The 17771-nt window shown below is 44.3% G+C and overlaps 1 protein-coding gene across 5 annotated transcripts in view; it reads right to left on the reverse strand.

Moving 5' to 3' along the window:
• LOC133558396 (calcium-activated potassium channel subunit alpha-1a-like) overlaps positions 1-17771 on the reverse strand; it is a 236139-nt gene that overhangs the window by 54647 nt on the left and 163721 nt on the right. For all 5 annotated transcript variants that reach the window (XM_061909755.1, XM_061909756.1, XM_061909759.1 and 2 more), the window contains one exon: positions 7961-8054. In XM_061909755.1, the coding sequence (XP_061765739.1) occupies positions 7961-8054 (94 nt within the window). The remainder of the gene's footprint in view (positions 1-7960; positions 8055-17771) is intronic.

The following is a 17771-nucleotide window of genomic DNA, read 5'->3' on the forward strand; positions in this document are numbered from 1 at the left end:
TAGCTGAGATAGGCGCCAGCGCCCCCCGCGACCCCGAAAGGGAATAAGCGGTAGGAAATGGATGGATGGATGGATAATTATAGTTACTTATTTTTTACCCATGATGAGTTGGCGACTTGTCCAGGGTGTACCCCGCCTTCCGCCCGATTGTAGCTGAGATAAGCGCCAGCGCCCCCTGCGACCCCAAAAGGGAATAAGCGGTAGAAAATGGATGGATGGTCAGTTATTTAGATTACACGCCGAGTTATTTCTCTTTTTTGTTTGTCATAGTCAGTGTTTTTCGCAATAGACTTTTTAAAATTAATTAATTATAGTTCCTTATTTTTTTTACCCATGATGAGTCGGCGACTTGTCCAGGGTGTACACTGCCTTCTGCCCGATTGTAGCTGAGATAGGCGCCAGCGCCCCCCGCGACCCCGAAAGGGAATAAGCGGTAGGAAATGGATGGATGGATGGATAATTATAGTTACTTATTTTTTACCCATGATGAGTGGGCGACTTGTCCAGGGTGTACCCCGCCTTCCGCCCGATTGTAGCTGAGATAAGCGCCAGCGCCCCCCGCGACCCCAAAAGGGAATAAGCGGTAGGGAATGGATGGATGGATGGATGGATGGTCAGTTATTTAGATTACACGCTGAGTTATTTCTCTTTTTTGTTTGTCATAGTCAGTGTTTTTCGCAATAGACTTTTTAAAATTAATTAATTATAGTTCCTCATTTTTTTTACCCATGATGAGTCGGCGACTTGTCCAGGGTGTACACTGCCTTCCGCCCGATTGTAGCTGAGATAAGCGCCAGCGCCCCCCGCGACCCTGAAAGGGAATAAGCGGTAGGAAATGGATGGATGGATGGATAATTATAGTTACTTATTTTTTACCCATGATGAGGTGGCGACTTGTCCAGGGTGTACCCCGCCTTCCGCCCGATTGTAGCTGAGATAAGCGCCAGCGCCCCCCGCGACCCCAAAAGGGAATAAGCGGTAGAAAATGGATGGATGGATGGATGGTCAGTTATTTAGATTACACGCCGAGTTATTTCACTTTTTTGTTTGTCATAGTCAGTGTTTTTCGCAATAGACTTTTTAAAATTAATTAATTATAGTTACTTATTTTTTACCCATGATGAGTGGGCGACTTGTCCAGGGTGTACACTGCCTTCCGCCCGATTGTAGCTGAGATAGGCGCCAGCGCCCCCCGCGACCCCGAAAGGGAATAAGCGGTAGGAAATGGATGGATGGATAATTATAGTTACTTATTTTTTACCCATGATGAGTGGGCGACTTGTCCAGGGTGTACGCTGCCTTCTGCCCGAATGCAGGTGAGATAGGCTCCAGCACCCCCGGTGACGCCGAACGGGACAAGCGGTAGAAAATGTATGGATGGATAAAGTAATTATTGTTTGTCAGCAGGCTTCACGGTGGCAGAGGGGTTAGTGCGTCTGCCTCACAATACGAAGGTCCTGCAGTCCTGGGTTCAAATCCAGGCTCGGGATCTTTCTGTGTGGAGTTTGCATGTTCTCCCCGTGAATGCGTGGGTTCCCTCCGGGTACTCCGGCTTCCTCCCACTTCCAAAGACATGCACCTGGGGATAGGTTGATTGGCAACACTAAATTGGCCCTAGTGTGTGAATGTGAGTGTGAATGTTGTCTGTCTATCTGTGTTGGCCCTGCGGTGAGGTGGCGACTTGTCCAGGGTGTACCCCGCCTTCCGCCCGATTGTAGCTGAGATAAGCGCCAGCGCCCCCCGCGACCCCAAAAGGGAATAAGCGGTAGAAAATGGATGGATGGGTACCCCCTTTGAATTTTTTTTAAATTCAAGTACCCCCTAATCAAAGCAAAGCATTTTTGGTTGAACAAAAGAGATAAAGAAGTAAAATACAGCACTATGTCATCAGATTCTGATTCTATAACAGTGCAAAATATTGCTCATTTGTAGTGGTCTTGCTTGAACTATTTGGAAAAAAATATATAAAAAATAACTAAAAACTTGTTGAAAAATAAACAAGTGATTCAATTATAAACAAAGATTTCTACACATAGAAGTAATCATCAACTTAAAGTCCCCTCTTTGGGGATTGTAATAGAGATCCATCTGGATTCATGAACTTAATTCACAAAAAAAAAATCAATATTTATGGAACATGTCCACAAAAAAAATCTTAATATTGCCTTTTTGCATTTCTTTTCACAGTTTATGAAGTGACATTCATATTTTGTTCAAGTATTATTCAATAAATATATTTACAAAGGATTTTTGAATTGTTGCTATTTTTACAATATTTAAAAAAAAATCTTATGTACCCTTTGGCATACCTTCAAGTACCCCCAAGGGCATGCTACCCCCATTTGAGAACCACTGGTCTAGGTACACAACTTGGCTGATTTATACATTGTTAGTTATTTAGTTTGTCCTTTTCCTCTCATCTTTGTTCATCAACTTGTTTAATTTGTACTAGTTTGTTGTAGTTATTTATTTACTTACTTAGTTCGTAGTTAGTTTACTCTTTTCTTCTCGTTTGTCTGTGCACTCATTTTTCTAGCTTAATCTGGTTTGTTGTAGTTAGTTTGTGAGTTAGTTTGCTTGCTCGCAAGTGTAGTTACCTAGTTTGTTTTTTGCTTGTTTTTTTTCAGCGTTATTTGCCCAATTGTTATTTAATAGACCTCCTTTTTAGACCAGTTGATCTGCCGCTTCTTTTCTTTCTCCTATGTCCCCCCCTCCCTTGTGGAGGGGGTCCGGTCCAATGACCATGGATGAAGTACTGGCTGTCCAGAGTCGAGACCAGGATGGACCGCTCGTCGGGACCCAGGACGGACCGCTCGACTGTATCGGTTGGGGACATCTCTACGCTGCTGATCCGCTTGAGATGGTTTCCTGTGGACGGGACTCTCACTGCTGTCTTGGAGCCACTATGGATTGAACTTTCACAGTATCATGTTAGACCCGCTCGACATCCATTGCTTTCGGTCCCCTAGAGGGGGGGGGGTTGCCCACATCTGAGGTCCTCTCCAAGGTTTCTCATAGTCAGCATTGTCACTGGCGTCCCACTGAATGTGAATTCTCCCTGCCCACTGGGTGTGAGTTTTCCTTGCCCTTTTGTGGGTTCTTCCGAGGATGTTGTAGTCGTAATGATTTGTGCAGTCCTTTGAGACATTTGTGATTTGGGGCTATATAAATAAACATTGGTTGATTGATTGATTGATTCACTTCACTATTTCCACCAATATTTTGCATACTTTCGTGTTTGTTTTATCTTTCTATTTCAACATGCTGTGTGCTTTGGTCTTAAGTGTAAAACCTCTGTTGATTTACTGTCTAAAAGCCAAGTGAAAAGCTGCAGCGTCAACCGAAAGGAACGATTCTCGCCGTAGCCTCCATCCTGATGACGCCGCCACTTAACGACAATGCCAATTATCGCCCCTTGTGACAAAGAGCGGCACTATCTCCACTCGGAATCAATAAGCGACGATGTAATTATATGGGACAAGATAAAAGCAAGGTAGCGTTTGAATTTGCCTTTCATGGCGCCGGCGGGTACGTATAATCTGCGGCGTCACGTGCCGAGAGCGGCTCGGTGGGATCCGACAAGAGAAGAATAGCCCGGGGCCATCCATCCCGTGGAAGCTCCCTGACTGGCTGCTGCTGTCATTAGTGCCACGCCGCTTTAAGAGCGCCAGTCTGCGCTTGTCACTTCAAACCTCTTGGCAGGCTTGAAGTGAAAACAGGCCAGCAGAGACTGGCGCTCCGTAGCGTGTGCTTCTCGGATGCCAAGAACATCCCACCAACCCACTTTGTTTGCTGTCATCCAAGTGTAAAAAGAAGTTAAAATGAAGGTGAAGATTACTTGGAGTTATTTGGATGCCTTTTATAAGAAACATTTGGGCAACTTCCAGCATTGCACAGAAAGGATGTTTAAAGCCCTACTGAAACCCACGACTACCGACCAGAGGTGGGTAGTAACGCGCTACATTTACTCCGTTACATTTACTTGAGTAACTTTCGGGATAAATTGTACTTTTACGAGTAGTTTTTATGCAACATACTTTTACTTGAGTGGAGGAGTTCAAGTACCTAGGAGTCTTGTTCACGAGTGGGGGAAGAATGGATCGTGAGATCGACAGGCGGATCGGTGCGGCGTCTTCAGTAATGCGGACGTTGTATCGATCCATTGTGGTGAAGAAGGAGCTGAGCCGGAAGGCAAAGCTCTCAATTTACCGGTCGATCTACGTTCCCATCCTCACCTATGGTCATGAGCTTTGGGTCATGACCGAAAGGATAAGATCACGGGTACAAGCGGCCCAAATGAGTTTCCTCTCCCTTAGAGATAGGGTGAGAAGCTCTGCCATCCGGGAGGAACTCAAAGTAAAGCCGCTGCTCCTCCACATTGAGAGGAGCCAGATGAGGTGGTTCGGGCATCTGGTCAGGATGCCACCCGAACGCCTCCCTAGGGATGTGTTTAGGGCACGTCCAACCGGTAGGAGGCCACGGGGAAGACCCAGGACACGTTGGGAAGACTATGTCTCCCGGCTGGCCTGGGAACGCCTCGGGATCCCCCGGGAAGAGCTAGACGAAGTGGCTGGGGAGAGGGAAGTCTGGGTTTCCCTGCTTAGGCTGCTGCCCCCGCGACCCGACCTCGGATAAGCGGAAGATGATGGATGGATGGATGGATATTTATAGAGAAGAAACGCTACTTTTACTCCGTTCCATTTATCTACATTCAGCTCGCTACTCACTACTTTTTTTTATCGATCTATTAATGTTTGTTTTGGTTTATGACAGAGCTTCAAAGTAGGAACTACGCATGCCTGCGTTTCACCAATCACATGCAGTCACTGGTGACGTTGGACCAATCAAACAAAACCAGGATGTCACATGACCCGACTTAAACAAGTTGAAAAACTTATGGGGGTGTTACCATTTAGTGGTCAATTGTACGGAATATGTACTGTACTGTGCAATCTACTAATAAAAGTTTCAATCAATCAATCAAAAGTGTAAAGGAAAAAAGGCACTTTTTATTTCAACCGTACTTCCCGTCAAAAGCCTAAAGACTGATCGCACAGTTCCTGTCTTCACAATAAAAGCGCTGCTCCATCGCACCTGCGCTAACAAAATAAGAGTCTCCCAAAGCCAGCGCAAACAAGCTAGCAAGCTACGGAGTTTGCCGCCAATTTATTTCTTGTAAAGTGTATAAAATACACCAATTTATATTCTTGTCTTCATGAAAGATAGGAATCTATATGTTAAACATGCATGTATATTCATTAAAACACCTTTAACATGTGAACAAGAACGGCAAAATAAATAAATATAAATTATATACTGTATATATAAATGTATGTATATATGTATATATATATATATGAGGTAGATCACCTCAACTTGGTCATTTATTAAGTAATTGATAAACGTTGAAAAACGTATTCGGGTGTTACCATTTAGTGGTCAATTGTGCAGAATATGTACTGTACTGTGCAATCTACTAATACAAGTTTTAATCAATCAATCAAATCAATGAATGCCTACTGAGGCTATGGTGCTGTTAAGTTATTGTGGCTCAATGTGCCATTTTTTTTATTTTATTTTAATGTACTATTATTTAATATATATTATTGTTTTAGTTGCTTAAGAGATATTCCTGGCTCTGAATTTGCTCATTGCTATTTTTATGTTTTTGTGCATTATTTGTTGCCGTAATCAGGTTACTCATCAGTTACTCAGTACTTGAGTAGTTTTTTCACAACATACTTTTTACTTTTACTCAAGTAAATATTTGGGTGACTACTCCTTACTTTTACTTGAGTAATAAATCTCGAAAGTAACGGTACTCTTACTTGAGTACAATTTCTGGCTACTCTACCCACCTCTGCTACCGACCACGCAGTCTGATAGTTTATATATCAATGATGAAATATGAACATTGCAACACATGCCAATACGGCCTTTTTACTTTACTAAATTGCAATTTTAAATTTCCCGCGAAATATCCTGTTGAAAACGTCGCGGTATGATGATGTCAAGGATTGTAGCGGACATTTTGTTCCAGCCCAATCCCAGCTATAAGTAGTCTGCTCTAACCGCATAATTACACAGTATTCTGGACATCTGTGTTGCAGAATATTTTGCAATTTGTTCAATTAGTAACGGAGACGTCAAAGAAGAAAGATGTAGGTGGGAAGCGGGGTATTGTGGCTGCCTTTAGCAACACAAACACAGCCGGTGTTTCCTTGTTTCCTTATTTGCATTCCCGAAAGATGACGTGACGCTTTACTATGGAACAGAACGGTCAAGCGAACATGGTTCCCTACCACATGTAAACTGGCAGGTTTCGGTGAGAAAATTGTGGTAATAAGTCTGCTCTTACCGTAGACATGAGCGGAGCTTGCGTCGTTCCTCGTGCACCTGTCAAAGAGGCAGCTGCGGATTCTCTTGCCTCCTTCGACCGGCCGCTCCCGAACGTGGGATGCTACCACCGTGGAGGAGGGCAAAAAAAAGCTCAGCCCGGCCCCAACGGTTGCCTTCGCGTACCCGCGTCGAGAAACGTGGCTTCCCTCAGAGACACTGGCGGTCACTACACCCGTGGCCACACCCCTCCGACTTTCAGATACGAATACGACTATATAATCTCACTAAAACACTAGCAACACAATATGCAGATAAGGGATTTTCCAGAATTATCCGAGTAAATGTGTCTAATAACATCTGAATCGCTCCCACTGCCCTCGTCTTTTTTATTTTTTTTTCTAGTCCTTCACTCTCACTATCCTCATCCACGAATCTTTCATCCTCGCTCAAATTAATGGGAAAATCGTCGCTTTCCCGATCCGAATCGCTCTCGCTGCTGGTGGCCATGATTGTAAACAATGTTCAGATGTGAGGCGCTCCACAAACCGTGACGTCCCGCGCACATCGTCTGCTACTTCCGGTACAGGCAAGGCTTTTTTATTAGCGACCAAAAGTTGCAAACTTTATCGTGGATGTTCTCTACTAAATCCTTTCGCAAAAAAATGGCAATATCGCGAAATGATCAAGTATGACACATAGAATGGACCTGCTATCCCCGTTTAAATAAGAACATCTCATTTCAGTAGGCCTTTAAATTTGTGATATATATCCATCCATCCATCCATTTTCTACCGCTTATTCCCTTTCGGGGTCGCGGGGGGCGCTGGCGCCTATCTCAGCTATCATTTTAACTTAAGTTATAAATATTTACATAGAAATATCCTCATTTTTATATGTGGGCTCTGTACCGAGGATGTCATTGTGGTTTGTGCAGCCCTTTGAGACACTTGTGATTTAGGGCTATATAAATAAACATTGATTGATTGATTGATTGATTGATATTACGTTATAATTTTATTTTATTGCCATAATAATTTGTGTTTATAAAGCATATTTATGAGATTTGAAAGTGCTAACAGAGTTAATCAAAATGAGAACCTAAGATATTTAGAAAAATTATTTTTTTTAAAGATTTAATCATTATTTTTATGTAATTATCGTAAAATATTTATTATTTTTTACATCATTTTAAATGCCTTTACAAAAACTACATTTAAAAAGTTTAAATATTTCTATTTTATTTATGATGATATTGTATTTTAGTGTCATCTATTATAACTTATATTTTATTTAATTAAAAAACAACATTTTTTGAAATTTCTGTTTACAGAAATAACTTGCTCTACGGGGGTTATTTTAGCCTGTTTTCGCACAGTTGAGTATTTTGCAGATCCAGGCCCATTTCTTGTCAAAGCTGTTTTCGCCCACAGCAGGAAGCAGCTCTAAAACCCCAACAGAGCAGTCGTCGCTCGGCACCAAACAAAGTTATGTAGTATATCTACAGTGGTGGACATAGTGCAGCATTTATTGGGCCAAAATAAGACCTCGGGGAATGAAATGAATAAGTGAATAGTGGGCTTCTTGTTTGCTGCTTAGCTGATACAGCGATGTGTGTCCTTACCTTATTGTCTTTGGCGAGGAGTTGGGGGAGTTCCTCATGCCGCCGTTTCGCTGCTTTTTTTTCGGCGACAGCACCGACTGTTGGTTCTCCTCGACTGCAAACGACAGGGAGGACATGATGGAGCCTTAACAAGCACGGAGTACGCTCAACGAGACGAGATGTGAGATGTCAGGATGAGGACAAACAGCGAAGATTGAAAAAAAGACAATCATGGCGCTTGCTGACTTCAAAAAGTGCAGAGACACACAAAGAACACACAACAACGGGGAGAATGAGGGCCCGTGTCCAACCGAGGTTATTGAAGAGGAGAATGAGGGCAGCTAAAGTAATATTGACGTTTATTTTGATTTTCGTTAGTTGCTTGTTCGTTATGTTCACGAGTGGGGGAAGAGTGGATCGTGAGATCGACAGGCGGATCGGTGCGGCGTCTTCAGTAATGCGGACGTTGTACCGATCCGTTGTGGTGAAGAAGGAGCTGAGCCGGAAGGCAAAGCTCTCAATTTACCGGTCGATCTACGTTCCCATCCTCACCTATGGTCATGAGCTTTGGGTAGTCTCATACCTAGGAGTCTTGTTTTTGAGTGAGGGAAGAGTAGATGGTGAGATCGACAAGCGTTTGTCTTCAGTAATGCGGACTCTGTATCGATCCATTGTGGTGAAGAAGGAGCTGAGCCGGAAGGCAAAGCTCTCAATTTACCGGTCGATCTACGTTCCCATCCTCACCTATGGTCATGAGCTTTGGGTAGTCTCATACCTAGGAGTCTTGTTTTTGAGTGAGGGAAGAGTAGATGGTGAGATCGACAAGCGTTTGTCTTCAGTAATGCGGACTCTGTATCGATCCATTGTGGTGAAGAAGGAGCTGAGCCGGAAGGTAAAGCTCTCAATTTACCGGTCGATCTACGTTCCCATCCTCACCTATGGTCATGAGCTTTGGGTCATGACCGAAAGGATAAGATCACGGGTACAAGCGGCCGAAATGAGTTTCCAGGTCTCTCCCTTAGAGATAGGGTGAGAAGCTCTGCCATCCGGGAGGAACTCAAAGTAAAGCCGCTGCTCCTCCACATCGAGAGGAGCCAGATGAGGTGGTTCGGGCATCTGGTCAGGATGCCACCCGAACGCCTCCCTAGGGATGTGTTTAGGGCACGTCCAACCGGTAGGAGGCCACGGGGAAGACCCAGGACACGTTGGGAAGACTAGGGAACGCCTCGGGATCCCCCGGGAAGAGCTAGACGAAGTGGCTGGGGAGAGGGAAGTCTGGGTTTCCCTGCTTAGGCTGCTGCCCCCGCGACCCGACCTCGGATAAGCGGAAGATGATGGATGGATGGATGGATAGTTGCTTATCAAGCTTGTTGGTAGTTGTCTATGTCTTTATTGTAGTTAGTGGTGGTAAAGTTACTTTAACCCCTCTGATAGTTACTTCGGTTGTTGGTAGTAGTTTGTTCATTCACTGTAGTTAGTTGATGGTCGTTATGACGACTCATTTCATCTGTTCGTTAGTTTACTTTTTTGGCCTGTGTGTTAGCTACTTAGCTCGTTTGCTCATAGTTATGTCAACTCATTGTCGTTACAAGTTTGTTTGTAGTAGTTTCTGTTCATTAGCTCATTGTAGTTTTTTGTTGTAGTTAGTGCTGGGGTGTCAAATGTACAGCCCGGGGGCCGAATCAGGCTCGCGAACAGGTTTGATTTTGCTTGGTATAAAAATTAATATGACCATTTGGAATGAGAGAAACACGTGTCCATTGGATGTCACAATAACAAATCTTTCTATCTTTGTAGATGATGCGACATATGTACAAAATACACATGATGTTAGTACATTAGGCGAGGAAAACTACTGTAATTCTACCGGTAACAGTTCGAGATGCCACCTCAGTAGAAGCATTTAAGTCTCACCTTAAAACTCATTTGTATACTCTAGCCTTTAAATAGACTCCCTTTTAAGACCAGTTGATCTGCCGTTTCTTTTCTTTTTCTTCTATGTCCCACTCTCCTTTGTGGAGGGGGTCCGGTCCGATCCGGTGGCCATGTACTGCTCGCCTGTGTATCGGCTGGGGACATCTCTGCGCTGCTGATCCGCCTCCGCTTGGGATGGTTTCCTGCTGGCTCCGCTGTGAACGGGACTCTCGCTGCTGTGTTGGATCCGCTTTGGACTGGACTCTCCCTTAGAGATAGGGTGAGAAGCTCTGCCATCCGGGAGGAACTCAAAGTAAAGCCGCTGCTCCTCCACATCGAGAGGAGCCAGATGAGGTGGTTCGGGCATCTGGTCAGGATGCCACCCGAACGCCTCCCTAGGGAGGTGTTTAGGGCACGTCCAACCGGTAGGAGGCCACGGGGAAGACCCAGGACACGTTGGGAAGACTATGTCTCCCGGCTGGCCTGGGAACGCCTCGGGATCCCCCGGGAAGAGCTAGACGAAGTGGCTGGGGAGAGGGAAGTCTGGGCTTCCCTGCTTAGGCTGCTGCCCCCGCGACCCGACCTCGGATAAGCGGAAGATGATGGATGGATGGATGGATAGATCCGCCTCCGCTTGGGATGGTTTCCTGCTGGCTCCGCTGTGAACGGGACTCTCGCTGCTGTGTTGGATCCGCTTTGGACTGGTCTCTCCCTTAGAGATAGGGTGAGAAGCTCTGCCATCCGGGAGGAACTCAAAGTAAAGCCGCTGCTCCTCCACATCGAGAGGAGCCAGATGAGGTGGTTCGGGCATCTGGTCAGGATGCCACCCGAACGCCTCCCTAGGGAGGTGTTTAGGGCACGTCCAACCGGTGACTCTCGCTGCTGTGTTGGATCCGCTTTGGACTGGACTCTCACGACTGTGTTGGATCCATTGTGGATTGATCTTTCACAGTATCATGTTAGACCCGCTCGACATCCATTGCTTTCCTCCTCTCCAAGGTTCTCATAGTCATCATTGTCACCGACGTCCCACTGGGTGTGAGTTTTCCTTGCCCTTATGTGGGCCTACCGAGGATGTCGTAGTGGTTTGTGCAGCCCTTTGAGACACTAGTGATTTAGGGCTATATAAGTAAACATTGATTGATTGATTGAATTTGATGAATTTTTTTTTATCTTGATAGATTGAAAATTAACACTAATGAGTTGACTGATAAATATTATTACATACATTTTTCAGAAAATATAAATAATGACAAATAAAGATAGAATACTATTGACCGCAACATGTGAGTGTAAAAAATACCCAACAACAACATGATTTGTACAATTTCAGAATGTGCTTGTTCTATTTTAAACAAAGAAAACAATTTGAAGTTGTTTTTATTTGAAGTTATCATTCTGTGATTTTATCAGTCCGGCCCACTTGGGAGTAGATTTTTCTCCATGTGGCCCCCAGTCTAAAATGAGTTTGACACACCTGAGTTAGTGACTTATTCAGGTAGTTTGCTGGCTTGTTTGTCAGAGTGAGAAGTTTGTTTGTTTTGTAGAAACGTGCCTGTCCGTTGCCCGCTTGGTGGTCACATTTACTTATTGTTCATGCCTTTGCTTGATTGTTTGTCTCAATCAGTTGCTTAGTCTGTTCGTTTACTTTGTAGTTTCTTAAAAAGATCAGTTTGTTCTCTTCTTTGTCATAGTGAGGGATTTGTGTAGTCGCTTGTTTGTTTGTCGTAATTGGTTACGTATTTTCTTACTTAGCTAATTTGTCCTGTCTTTCAAGCGAAGTGATTGAAGTTTGTTGATTCAATCGCTCATTTATTAGATAAAGTTCAGTTAAGACATGTCGTAAATGTTAAAGACTGTTTAACTGAAGAAGAGAGTGCCTTGGGTTTTTTTTTCCCAGTTGTTGAATTTTCCAAAGTGAACTTTTTTTTGTCGACTTTGAGGCCTAAAAGTATTTCTCTAAGATTTTTGGACTTTCGCTGGCCTAATAATGTGGTTTTCATTGTAGTTTGACTGTAGCAGTTTGTTATTTTGTTCCTTCAGTTTGTTCAGTAGTTTTTGTATTTGTTAGTTTGTTTATTTCAATAAGTTATCATATTTTTCAGACTATAAGGCGCACTTAAAGTCCTTACATTTTCTCAAAAATTGACAGTGCGCCTAATGTACTAACTATTTCTGATTGTTCTTACCTACCTCAAAGCAATTTTATGTCATACAAAGTGTAATAAGTGTGACGAGTGGATGGTAGTCATACACAAAGACTGCAGGATTAAGCCTGTTCAATAAATTCAGTAGAAGCATTTAAGTCTCACCTTAAAACTCATTTGTATACTCTAGCCTTTAAATAGACTCCCTTTTTAGACCAGTTGATCTGCCGTTTCTTTTCTTTTTCTTCTATGTCCCACTCTCCCCTGTGGAGGGGGTCCGGTCCGATCCGGTGGCCATGTACTGCTCGCCTGTGTATCGGCTGGGGACATCTCTGCGCTGCTGATCCGCCTCCGCTTGGGATGGTTTCCTGCTGGCTCCGCTGTGAACGGGACTCTCGCTGCTGTGTTGGATCCGCTTTGGACTGGACTCTCGCGACTGTGTTGGATCCATTATGGATTGAACTTTCACAGTATCATGTTAGACCCGCTCGACATCCATTGCTTTCCTCCTCTCCAAGGTTCTCATAGTCATCATTGTCACCGATGTCCCACTGGGTGTGAGTTTTCCTTGCCCTTATGTGGGCCTACCGAGGATGTCGTGGTGGTTTGTGCAGCCCTTTGAGACACTAGTGATTTAGGGCTATATAAGTAAACATTGATTGATTGATTGATAAATGACACTAGCAAGTACCCGTAAGCAAGCAACACCAAAACAATGTTTCATTGAGAATATAGAACATTGCACAGGGCGCTTAAAATTCTGTCAAAATGAAGCCGCACCGCGTGATGGAACGTGGAGAATTACGGCTAGCACTGTCAGGCGTACCGTGCCTCAATATAAGGGTATTATTATGGTGTGTGTATAAGGACCCCCAAATGGCACCTATTAGGAGACATTATCTGACATTTTGTTTCGCAATACTATGCAAAATCAACTTTTCCTACTAATTGCAACTTGTTTTTGTGTACTTGGAATTTGCTTAAGTCCCGAAAATGTGTGCGCGTTCGTCTTTGCAGTCTGCGCCGTTGTCAATAAGCGCCTTCTTTTTCTCGAGTTAGTTCTAGTTCTAACTTATATCTGTCAATACTCGCTATGGAGCCGCAGAAAACCACATGTACAAAAAAGATGGCGCAGAGATAACACGGTTGTAATGGAGGCACGTTGGCCAGACTTAAGACCAGGGGAGACATGGCCTTCTCTGTGGTCGGCCCTAAGCTCTGGAACACTTTGCCGCTCCATGTTAGAACTGCTTCCACAGTGGAGTGTTTTAAGTCTCGTCTTAAGACCCATTTTTATTCTCTGGCTTTTAATACTACGTGAGTTGTGTGGTCCTCTGTGTTTTAAAATGTTGATTTCTATTTACTGTTTTGATTGGTTTTACCCTTTAAAATTGTTTTTAATCATATTTTATATTGTTTTTGTATTGGGTTTTTTATGTATTTAATTTTAATTTTTTTGTTTTTATTCAGTCATCGGCAGAGCTGAGGATAGTATTTGAATGTTGTTTTTTCAAACATGTTGTCTTCAGTAATGCGGACGTTGTACCGATCTGTTGTGGTGAAGAAGGAGCTGAGCCGGAAGGCAAAGCTCTCAATTTACCGGTCGATCTACGTTCCCATCCTCACCTATGGTCATGAGCTTTGGGTCATGACCGAAAGGATAAGATCACGGGTACAAGCGGCCCAAATGAGTTTCCTCTGCCGTGTGGCGGGGCTCTCCCTTAGAGATAGGGTGAGAAGCTCTGCCATCCGGGAGGAACTCAAATTAAAGCCGCTGCTCCTCCACATGGAGAGGAGCCAGATGAGGTGGTTCGGGCATCTGGTCAGGATGCCACCCGAACGCCTCCCTAGGGAGGTGTTTAGGGCACGTCCAACCGGTAGGAGGCCACGGGGAAGACCCAGGACACGTTGGGAAGACTATGTCTCCCGGCTGGCCTGGGAACGCCTCGGGATCCCCCGGGAAGAGCTAGACGAAGTGGCTGGGGAGAGGGAAGTCTGGGTTTCCCTGCTTAGGCTGTTGCCCCCGCGACCCGACCTCGGATAAGCGGAAGATGATGGATGATGGATGGATGGTTGTTGTTTAAATGTGCTATATAAACAAAGTGGATTGGATTGGTTGGAACAGGGGTGTCAAACGTATGGACCGCGGGCCTGAACAGGTTTGGATGAGTTTGCTAAGTATACAAATTAACCTGAAATTTTTGAATGAAAGAAACAGCTCTTCTACATGTGAAGAGCTGTTTCACATGTAGAAGATGTGAGATGTCAGGATGACATCTGTGAACGGGACTCTCGCTGCTGTGTTGGATCCGCTTTGGACTGGACTCTCGCGACTGTGTTGGATCCATTGTGGATTCAACTTTCACAGTATCATGTTAGACCCGCTCGACATCCATTGCTTTCCTCCTCTCCAAGGTTCTCATAGTCATCATTGTCACCGACGTCCCACTGGGTGTGAGTTTTCCTTGCCCTTATGTGGGCCTACCGAGGATGTCGTAGTGGTTTGTGCAGCCCTTTGAGACACTAGTGATTTAGGGCTATATAAGTAAACATCGATTGATGATTGATTGATGTTGCAATAGCAATTCTATACATCTCTGTAGATCAGGGGTCGGCAACTCGCGGCTCCGGTGCCGCATGCGGCTCTTGGATCACTCTGATTTGGTCTCAGCTGCACACTTGCCAACCCCCCCATTTTACAAGGAGGTTTTTTTCAAATTTCATTGCCTCTCACAGAAATCTCCCCAGGATAACATGCTCAGATTTTCACCCGGACAACAATATTGAGGCCGAGCCGTGATGGCAATGCTTTAAACGTCCTCTCTACCATGTCGTAGTGTACGCTTCAATACAATGCTATCTGTATACTCTAGCCTTTAAATAGACCTCCTTTTTAGACCAGTTGATCTGCCGCTTCTTTTCTTTCTCCTATGTCCCCCCCTCCCTTGTGGAGGGGGTCCGGTCCGATGACCATGGATGAAGTACTGGCTGTCCAGAGTCGAGACCCAGGATGGACCGCTCGTCGGGACCCAGGATGGACCGCTCGCCTGTATCGGTTGGGGACATCTCTACGCTGCTGATCCGCTTGAGATGGTTTCCTGTGGACGGGACTCTCGCTGCTGTCTTGGAGCCACTATGGATTGAACTTTCACAGTATCATGTTAGACCCGCTCGACATCCATTGCTTTCGGTCCCCTAGAGGGGGGGGGGGGGTTGCCCACATCTGAGGTCCTCTCCAAGGTTTCTCATAGTCAGCATTGTCACTGGCGTCCCACTGGATGTGAATTCTCCCTGCCCACTGGGTGTGAGTTTTCCTTGCCCTTTTGTGGGTTCTTCCGAGGATGTTGTAGTCGTAATGATTTGTGCAGTCCTTTGAGACATTTGTGATTTGGGGCTATATAAATAAACATTGATTGATTGATCTGAGTGCCGGTCGGCCACATCTAGTGTGCGGCTGCTGACAACGCACAAGCAACTGTTCAACAGCCATACAGGTTACACTGAGGCTTGTGACATAAACAACTTTAGCACTCTTACTAATATGCGCCACACTGTGAACCCACACCAAACAAGAATGACAAACACATTTCGGGAGAACATCCGCACTGTAACACATTATAAACGCAACATAACAAATACCCAGAATCCCATGCATCCTTAACTATTCCGGGCTCCATTATACACCCCCACTACACTCATCAACCGTAAAATATGGTACTCATTTAGTTTTCTACTTAAGTACTTTCCCTCACTTTTTGTCATGGTCAGTGAGTTTGTAATGATAAATAACTGTAAAAATGACAAGACAAATACCCAGTCCATATTTCTAATATACCAAATATCATTTTAAGTCAAATATTTGCACGAGGGCAAGCTTACAGGTCCCACCCTCCACTCCGGGCCGCTTTGGTTCTCCGGGCCCCAGGTGGAGCCAGGTGGGCTCTCTCGGCCCTAGGCTCCACTTTGCAACGCAGCAGCAGCAGCAGCGTGTGCATGTGTACAATTGTGCACTAATGAGGCATCGGTGCAGATGTCAGCTGCGAGACATGAAATATTGACGAAGCCGCCAAGAAGATGTGAGCAGACATTGTTGTTGTTGAAGCCTCTCACCCCCCCCTCTGCCCTTTTCCATTAGGGTGTCACACCGCAACATGTTAGCGGTGTTTGATACGTGTGCGATGAATAAAATACATGTTCTACCTGACAGCTAACATGCTAATATTTGGCTAAACGAACGTGCGATGTCATTCTGCATGACGCGCCATCCTTGCATGTTTTTTTTCCAGCTTCGTCCTCATGCTAACCACATTAGTTGGTACACAATTTAATCAAAACATGACTTTACAAGATCAAGTAAAACATCTTAATCAGCGTTCCATTGTGAATTGAAGTGAAGTAAATTATATTTACATAGCGCTTTTCTCTAGTGACTCAAAGCGCTTTATATAGTGAAAGTTCCATTTTTAAAGCAGTGTGGGTGGCACTGGGTGCAGGTGGATAAAGTGTCTTGCCCAAAGACATGGCGGCAGTGACTAGGTTCTATTTTAATCTTATAATATTTTAATACTATAATCTTCTATTTTTTTCTTCCCACCCCCCTTGTTTACCTGTATGTCATCTTTTTTGTAAGGGGCGCTGGAAGCCGGCAGACCCGTCAGCGATCCTGTTCTGTCTCCCTGTAATGTTTGTCTGATCTTGAATGGGATTGTGCTGAAAATTGTAATTTTCCTGAAGGAACTCTCCTGACGGCATAAATAAAGTACTATCTATCTATCTATCTATCTAGGTTGGCAGAAGCGGGGATCGAACCTGGAACCCTGAAGTTGCTGGCACGGCCACTCTACCAACCGAGCAATTCTATTTAAAAGGAAAATCTTTAACCATTTGATACATTTTGCATTTTAGCATCAGGAAGGAGACCACTTATGTAGACACACTTTGTTAAAATCTTAAATTTGATCAAAATTAGCCTTAAAAAGGGTCCTAAAAGTCTTACACTAGATCTATTATGTCATTTTAGGTGGGGGATATAACCCCAAAGAGTTTAAATTTTTCATCACATCAGCCTAGGTTTGATTTAAGGTGACGTGAATAAGTCCTGCGCTGTGTGTGTACTTGAATAAAACATCTTATCATCATTAAAGCTTTTAATTCTTTCTGGCACAAGAATGCTAATACCTGAATAATTGAATAAAAACTCATTTTTATTAAACACCACTTAACCATTTGGAAGCGTGGACGCCGGCTTTTGTATTTATGATGTAAGGCATGAATTAGTAAGTATGCTTTCAGGTGTTGCGGGAACTGTTCTGCCACAGGAGCGACGACAATGTGGATTAGCGGCAAGGAAAGCCACAATAGACACGCACCTTCAAATACTGTCTACTCTGTTTACTCTTCCACTATGACTCAGCTTTATCAATCCCTGATGTTTGTTTTTTGGTCCCCTTGGACTCAGGTTGTGGTGCAACTACTTTGTGATGCAGCAGCGCCATCTGCTGCCAAGAGGCCAAACAGCTAGAGCAGGGGTGTCAAACTCAAATACAGAGTGGGCCAAAATTTTAAACTGAACAAAGCCGCGGGCCAAGGTTGAACAAATGAACCTTTTAATAGGGACCCAAACAAGTTTTGCATTGAATATTGAACAAGCGAGACTTATAAAACCGCCAGGTGACATTATACGCAAATACGGTGTTAGCTTTCACTGTTATGCTGATGACACCCAACTCTACATGCCCCTAAAGCTGACCAACACGCCGGACTGTAGTCAG

Source organism: Nerophis ophidion, linkage group LG08 (genome assembly GCF_033978795.1).
Source record: "Nerophis ophidion isolate RoL-2023_Sa linkage group LG08, RoL_Noph_v1.0, whole genome shotgun sequence".
Classification (NCBI taxonomy): Eukaryota; Metazoa; Chordata; class Actinopteri; order Syngnathiformes; family Syngnathidae; genus Nerophis; species Nerophis ophidion.